At 51.2% G+C, this 7,922-nt stretch overlaps 1 protein-coding gene across 1 annotated transcript in view; it reads left to right on the forward strand.

Annotated features, from left to right (window-relative positions):
* VWA3A (von Willebrand factor A domain containing 3A) overlaps positions 1-7,922 on the forward strand; it is a 40,304-nt gene that overhangs the window by 25,695 nt on the left and 6,687 nt on the right. The window contains exons 17-21 of the mRNA XM_029221436.1: positions 284-358; positions 556-700; positions 1,144-1,339; positions 3,578-3,648; positions 6,615-6,767. Coding sequence (XP_029077269.1) covers positions 284-358; positions 556-700; positions 1,144-1,339; positions 3,578-3,648; positions 6,615-6,767 — 640 coding nt within the window. The remainder of the gene's footprint in view (positions 1-283; positions 359-555; positions 701-1,143; positions 1,340-3,577; positions 3,649-6,614; positions 6,768-7,922) is intronic.

Raw genomic sequence — 7,922 nt, forward strand, 5'->3', positions numbered from 1 at the left:
TGAGGAAGTTCACACAGAGAAGGGAGTGACCCTTCTTCAGGAGGGAAGTCTGGCCAAACTGGTGCTGGCTGTGTCTCCACTGAGGACACAGCTCTGCTCCCACCGTGAATGTGCTGAGACGTGTCATGACCAGCAAGGAGATCTTGTGGCTGGCCCAGGCCAGTGGCATCCTAACATTTTGGGGGTGTAATCAAAATCTTGCCCCCTTAAAATCCTGGGGAGCCCAAAGAGCTGGGGCATGTATTTCCCCCCTAAGAACAAGCCCTCTTTCCTTTTTTCCAAGGTTTGGAAGCACCATTGAAAGTTGGAGGCCCGAGATGGTTGCCGCGAGCCATAGCAACTTACAAAGCGCCTGGCGGTAGGTGACCTGCTGGGTCTGACGTCAGCCTCCCCTGTGCTATTATTTTCTGGCCCCCCTCCCCCCAAAAGTAGCTCTATCTAGAATCTTTGCCATCCGAGGGACTCAGGCATGAATCAGGAAACAACCGCCCTCCATTCCCCGCCCTCCCCCTCAGCATGGCCCTCCCTCTCAGCATGGCCCTCCCTGCCCCCCAGGTGGATCCTGAGCCTGCAGTGTCAAGGCAGCAGGAACGTCCTCAGTGCCCTGCGGAAGGCTGTGGAAGTGGACTTCAAGGACAAAGACAAACAGCAATCACAGGGCATCTACCTCTTCACCGGGGGCATCCCTGACCAGGACATGGTGGGTAGGCCACGTCCTGGGCATCCCTTATCCTTCGCGACCCCACATCTTCTGCTAGGTGGACGCCTAGCAACTGGTTTCTCCAGCATGATTTTTCCAGTCTGGACTTTATCGTGCCAAAGAATCACCTGGAGATGTTGTTCAAATGCAGATGTTGTTAGACCTGGTTCCGGAGGGGCCTGAGAGTCTGCATCTCTAACAAGCTTCCACGGGATGTCGAGGATGCTGGTCTAGGATCTCAGGCCCAGCTCCCCGGCCAGGCCCTATTAAGATAGTAAGAGAAATGGTGACCCAGGCTCTTTCACCTTTCCATCCTCAGTGCCACATACTTACTAGACCAGGTACACAGTAGGTCCTCAAGAAAGCAACTAGGCTGAATTGACCCGAGATCAGCGGCTTGGAGAGCCCTCAGCTGTGGGCCCCTCCTCCCTGTCTCCGCACAGGCCATGCTCAGCGCCTACATGGCCGAGGCCCGTGTGGGCTGTGACTTACAGCTGAACGTGTGTCTCTTCTACGTGGGCGAGTCACAGATGGACACCACGCCACCTGCCTGCTATGCCAGCCGCAGTGACACGGCCGCCGCCTACCGGGAGTTCACCCGGGCTGCTGGGGGCCGCTTCCACTGGTTTGGAGACACAGGTGCGTAAGAGTTGGCTGAACTCGCCACATCTTTCTTTCCAGACAGTTGTCTCAGTGCCAATATAGCTCCCTATGCTATAGACATATTCCAGGAAAGCGGCATGTGAAAATCACATTTGCAAATGTAAAATTACTGTTCTGGAGATGGATGGTGGCGATGGCTGCAAGGCAGTGTAAATGTACTTAATGTTGCTGAACTGTACACTTAAAAATGGTTACAATGGTACATTTTATGTTATGTATATCTTCCCATAATTATTTTAAAGTGAAAAAGAAAAAAAGTAAAACTACTTAAAAATATTTTAGGGCTTCCCTGGTGGCGCAGTGGTTGAGCGTCCGCCTGCCGATGCAGGGGACACGGGTTCGTGCCCCGGTCCGGGAGGATCTCACATGCCGCGGAGCGGCTGGGCCCGTGAGCCATGGCCACTGAGCCTGCGCGTCCAGAGCCTGTGCTCCGCAACGGGAGAGGCCACAACAGTGAGAGGCCCGCATACCAGAAAAAAAAAAAAAAAAAACATATATATATATATATATTTTAGAATGTCGGGGCTGGAAGGGGCCCTAAAGGTCCCTTAGTTTAGTGTTTCTCAAAAGGTGATATCTTCACAGCAGGTGGTTGGCAAAATAGTTGTACATGGAACACAAAGCAACAATTTTTGGTCATAGCTGTAGGAGATCAGAATATGCCACCTCAATATGTGCCACTTTGGCATAAGGATTATTTTGAGCTGAAGACAATTAAGAAACAGCAGATGCCAAAAACCTTTCTGCTTCCCCTTCCCCCATTTGCCTAAAAGCAGGACATAAATTTCTATGTCCTGCTTCTGTGCCAGGAGGAGAAGGATGAATCTTAGACTCTTAAGCTCTGGTTGGCAGCTCTGGGCTCTTCACAGCACCAAGAGGAATCTACGTAACAACTCTCACCTAAAAAAACCTTGTCTTCCATTAGTTCCCCCCAAATATTTACCTTCCCACAGTTTGCCGGCCCTCAAAGCCAAACCCCATTTCCTTTGTCTTGTCATTTCTATTGTTCTTCCTTAAGATGCTACAGAAGCCCCAAGTTCCAACCACTCCCTCTGAGTAACTCATCGCTGAGTTTCTCCCCCATGTATGCACACCGCATGCATTAATAAACTCTATTTTTCTCTTGTTAATCTGTCTTTTGTCAGTTTGATTTCCAAGGCCCCAGCTGGAGAATCTAGGAGGGTAGAGGAAAATTTTTTTCCCTCCCTTAAATGGTTATATGATTGTTTTCACAATATACACAAATATCAAATCATTATGTTGTATACCTGAAAGTAATATAATGTTATATGTCAATTATATCTCAATTTTGTATATGTGTGTACTTTTAAGTAAATGAAAGTGAATTGATTAAAAATATATGTTAAGTAGATTATGGTTTAGATGATGTGCAGACAAGGCAAAATTGTGACGTGATTCAGGAGGGACTGAAGCTTGGGACATGCTAGTGCATTCTGACTTCTCTGATTTATGGATGAAGAAATGACTCCCAAGAACATGAGGTGCCTGTGGTTACAAAATTAGTGGCATAGCCAGGGGTGGAACTCATGAAAAGTGCTAGACATATACATTTAAGTTATTATTGTTGATTATTATTAAAATAGCAAACATTTATAGAATAGGTATTATATGCCAGACACGGTTTTACATATGCAGTGATTCATTCCTCACAATAACCCTATGAAGTGTGTTATTACTATTATCCCCACTTTACAGATAGGGAAGCTGAGACACAGAACCCAAAGCATAGATGTAGTAAGTAGTAGAACCAGGATTTGAACCCAGAGTCTGTCTTGTTAGTCATTATACTCTAGCCCCTCTCAAATGAGTCATATTTGAGATATTACTATACAGACATTATTCACTACAGGCATTAGCTACTTTAATTAACCCCAAGGTGGATCTTTTTATTCACTGGAGGAGCAGGACCTTTCCCCTGACCTATGCTTCCTGTGGGTGAGAGCTCTTGGCTGGGTGCCAGGGTGCTGGGTCCCAAGGCCAGCCCTGCTCTTGGTATCCTCACTATACCCATCCATCCCCTTTACCACCAGAAAGTATGGGGGGTGGCTAGTCAGCTAAGCCCATTAAGACCCCACCCTGCCCCTTAGGCTGAGGTCACCTCCACATGGCCCACGTGTTTACAGATGTGGACACTTGCCAGGATCTCCATCCCTTCCCCACGATCGATCATGACTTTGTTTGCTTTGTTTCCAGGTATTTACGAAAGCGATGATATCGGTGCCATCACATCTGAGATGGAAAAGGCTCTCAACTACTCCCAAAAGGTATGCCTTAGGTGTGGGGCAAATGACTGCGCTGGCTTCTGTGTTAGGGTCCTGGGGCTGCCATATGAAGTACCACAAACTGGGTGGCTTAAAACAACAGACACTTATTCCCTCACAGTCCCAGAGTCCTAGAGTCTGAAATCAAGGTATCAAGAGGGCCATGTCCCCACTGAAGGCTCTGGGTAGAATCCCTCTTTACCTCTTCCTAGCTTCTGGAGATGGTGGCTGTTAAAGAAATGAAATTGCCCTGGACGCTTGTTAAAAATGGCAAGGAAGGGCTTCCCTGGTGGCGCAGTGGTTGAGAGTCCACCTGCCAATGCAGGGGACACGGGTTTGAGTCCTGGTCCGGGAAGATCCCACATGCCACGGAGCGGCTAGGCCCGTGAACCATGGCCACTGAGCCTGTGCGTCTGGAGCCTGTGCTCCACAACGGGAGAGGCCACAGCAGTGAGAGGCCCACATACTGCAGAAAAAAAAAAAAAAATGGCAAGGAAGACATTATTCAAGACGACTGCAATTGGGGAGAGAGATTGAGCTCAACTCCGATTATACAGCAAAGATAGCTGGGCATTTATAGCCAGTGAGCAGAGTGAGAGGGTCAGTGGATGGAAAATTACTAAGATGAAGTTGACTAGATATCGAGGGTAGGGGGATTCTTGCTAAACAGGCTCAACAGGATTCTTTGCTAAAACTGGGTTCCGCAGGCCAAAGTCAAAGCCCAGTCAAGAAGAGGGCTCAGAGGAACATGACTAAAGTTTGGTCAAGGAGGGAGTCCTTGGCACCAGCAATCCTTGCCTTTCCTTGGCTTGTGGCAGCAGAACCCCAATCTCTGCTTCCATCTCCACATGGCTCTCCTCCCTCTGTGTGTGTGTCTGTGTCTCTTCTCCTCTTATAAGGACACCAATTGTATTGGATTAAGGGCCCACCCTCCCACTACAACCTCATTAACTTACATCTTAATTACATCTACAAAGGCCCTGTTTCCAAGTAAGGTCATGTTTATGGGTACAGGGGAACTTCAACATGCCTTTTTGGGGGACACAACTCATCCCACATCAGCTTTCCACCTTTGTGCTGATCCACAGACACCAAAGGCTTCCAATGAAATGTGAGAGTGTCCTGTAAGTCACTGGTTTCAGGCCCGTGTGCTCTACATCCTGGCCCGTACATTCTTGAACACATCAGTCTCATTCCTAAACTCAAGGCCTTTGTACCTGCCACTTTCTTCACCAACTGTTCCCCTCCCAGGTCATCCATGGATTGCTCCTTATGATTCAAGTTTCACTAAAATGTTACCTCCTAAGAGAGGGAGTTGAGCAGTTCAAGGTGAGATGAGAGCGGGACCAGATCACGTCGGGAGCAATGAGAATGGAAATAAGGGAACAAATGTGAGAACATGTCTTTAAGGAAGAATTGACCAAACTTGTGGCTGATTGAGTGAATGGGGTGAGGAAGAAGAAGAAATCCCAGGACGACTCCCAAGTTCCTTGCGGCAGGACCTGGTAGACAGTGGTGCCATTGACCCAGAGAGAGAAAACAGGTGGGGATTCAGGGAGGGTGGGCCTAGAACAAAGGTGAGTTTGCGGGGCCTGTGAGATAACAAGTGGGGACATCCTTCAGGCAGGTGGATAAAGATGAGGCCTGGACATAGAGGTGTGGGGCAGCTCAAGCCATGAGGATGCACAGAGAACATGTAGGTGGACGTGACTCACGTTTCAAAAACGACCATTGTCAGGACTGCCCGTCTCCCCAACTACATGGTGAGCTCTTGGGAGGGCAGGGCCATAGATTGGCAAACCTGCAGCTCCCCTAGACGTGCCTGAGCTGTCCTCCCGGAAAGGGTCCCTCTTTGCTGCTTTATTAAACTGCTTCTCAGGTGCACATTAGTCCTGCTCCCTCATCTGATAAACTCACTCACAAGGTGTTAATGGGCACTAATGGTTTAACCCACCCTTCTTAGGGTGTTAGTTACATTTGGGTGGTGTCTTCTAGTGCCTTGATTGAGAATAATTACTGAAGAATCTTGCAGGCAGTTGAGAGATATATAGGCAAAGGAACGAAGTATCACACCACTTCTGCCAGCATCCAGGGTCGGCCCTGGGCACATGGTGAGCCGACCGCCACATGTGGCTGCTGGGTCCACATATGGAGAGAACACTGGCTTTGGAACAAGACCTGCCTGGGATTGAATGGAAGATCCTCTACTTACTCACAGTATGGCCTTGGACAAGTCCTTTAAATTCATATGCTTTGGTCTCCTTACCTGTAAAATGGGGATAGGATAGCCCTTGCCCTGCCAGTGTAGTTGCATGTCTTGTTGGCAAGGAGGTTTGAGACCCCCAGGCAGTAACTAGCCCGGTGCCTGATGCATCCCAGGTCCTCCATACATGGTACTTATTATTATTATTATTTTGGCTGCATTGGGTCTTCGCTGCTGCACGCGGGCTTTCTCTAGTTGCAGCGAGTGGGGGTCTACTCTCCGTTGCGGTGCGCGGGCTTCTCATTGCGGTGGCTTCTCTTGTTGCAGAGCATGGGCTCCAGGCACACGGGCCTCAGCAGTTGTGGCCCATGGGCTCAGCAGTTGTGGTCTGCGGCCTCAGCAGTTGTGGCCCTCAGGCTCAGCAGCCGTGGCGCACGGGCCCAGTTGCTCCACGGCATGTGGGATCTTCCCAGACCAGGGCTCGAACCCGTGTCCCCTGAATTGGCAGGCAGACTCCCAACCACTGCACCACCAGGGAAGTCCCATGGTACTTATTATTAATAGGCCTGATCCACGGTGCTCTTGGCCCCAGACAGCACTCTAGGGACAGAAAGAGGAGTACAGGGGCCCCAGTGGCCCAAGCGCCTCCCGCTGTGTGTGTGCGTGTGTGTGTGTGTGTGTGTGTGTGTGTGCGCGCACGTGCGCCAGTGCCCTGCGTGGAGACACGCTGGCTTGGGTGCTGCTGACGCTCCCAATCCCCCTGCAGTGTGCCTTACTCGTGTCCTCTCTGAAGAACCAGTCTGGAAAGGAACAGGAAAGTGCAGTCCTCCTGAGAGAAAAGCCGAAGATGCTCAAGCTGAGAAGCCAGCCCGGGAAGTTCTGTCCCTCCAAGCCCACAGCACCCTCTGTGGCCAGAACGGTTTGACTCCCCTCCCTAATAACACACAGGGGATTCTGTTTTTGCCTCGTCTCCTGGTCTTTCCTAGATCTTGAAGTGGCCTGGGCCAGGCCCCCAGACCCCAGGGCCAGCAGAGGTGGGAGCAGGGTCCTCAGTGGTCAGTGTCCTGGCCTCCAGGGGGAGGGGACCCCCGGGGGGCCTGCTTCTCAGCTCTGGCCACGCCTCCACCCCACCTTTGGCTCTGCCTGGCTGTCCCAGCTTTGCGGTACCAAGGGCTCCATGGACTCGGCACCCTCCGTTACACGTGCTGGTTGTAAGGCAAGAGGGCTTGTCCAGGAGGGTCTCTCGGGGCAAAGGAATTAGGGGCTTGGGGCGTCTAATGGTCCTTTCTGCTGCTGCCTGAGGCTTTTGGGGGCCTGATAGGAGCCTGAGGGTGGACCTGGGCCTGCCCGGGGCTGATCCCCGTTCACAGCCTGTCAAATCTGTCCCGCATAAAACACCCACCTCGGCAATCAGAAGGGGGCTCGAGAGGTGTGTCTGGGGGGGAGACCCCAGACTCTACAGCACTTGTGAGCAGAAGGGCAGTGAGATCTGTGAGTGCTTCAACATTTCACCAACTGACAGGCTCTTGTGAACGCAGCACACTTTCAGAATGAAGAAATCCACCCAAACCGTGTACAGCTAACTCCCTTCCTGGAGTCAGCACTTCCGAGCGGTTCTGTTCCCATGGGCACTGCCCTCGTGTACAGAACTCCACCAGGTTTTGGGCGCCGGCCCAGAGACATCACGCCTTCCCGTCTTCCCAGGTTCTGAGGTGAAACCCCGCGGTCTCGGAGTCCGCCTTGGGCCTTCAGTGGTTCCCAAACTGGCTCGGTTACAAGGAGGCTTGGGCTGCGCCAGGGCCTCTGACAGGCCTCCTGAAGTGCAGGTGTGGGAAGCTGGGTTGCTGGCGGGCAGCTCTCTGGGATGGCAGCTCTGGGCGTTTTTCACAGCCGCCACCCAGAAGTCTCCTCTGCTGGTCCAGGCCCTGGGTAACTTTGTTTAACCATCACCACGTTCCAGTTGTACCCGGTAATGAAGGAACCCCTTCCTTAAAACCGAGGTGCCCAATAGGGCATGGAAGTTACCTGAGTGGTTGCTTGTCATGCTGGAGGCCCAGAAATCCCAGTCCAGTAG

Source organism: Monodon monoceros, unplaced genomic scaffold (genome assembly GCF_005190385.1).
Source record: "Monodon monoceros isolate NGI ecotype Baffin Bay Population unplaced genomic scaffold, NGI_Narwhal_1 Super_Scaffold_13, whole genome shotgun sequence".
Taxonomy (NCBI): domain Eukaryota; kingdom Metazoa; phylum Chordata; class Mammalia; order Artiodactyla; family Monodontidae; genus Monodon; species Monodon monoceros.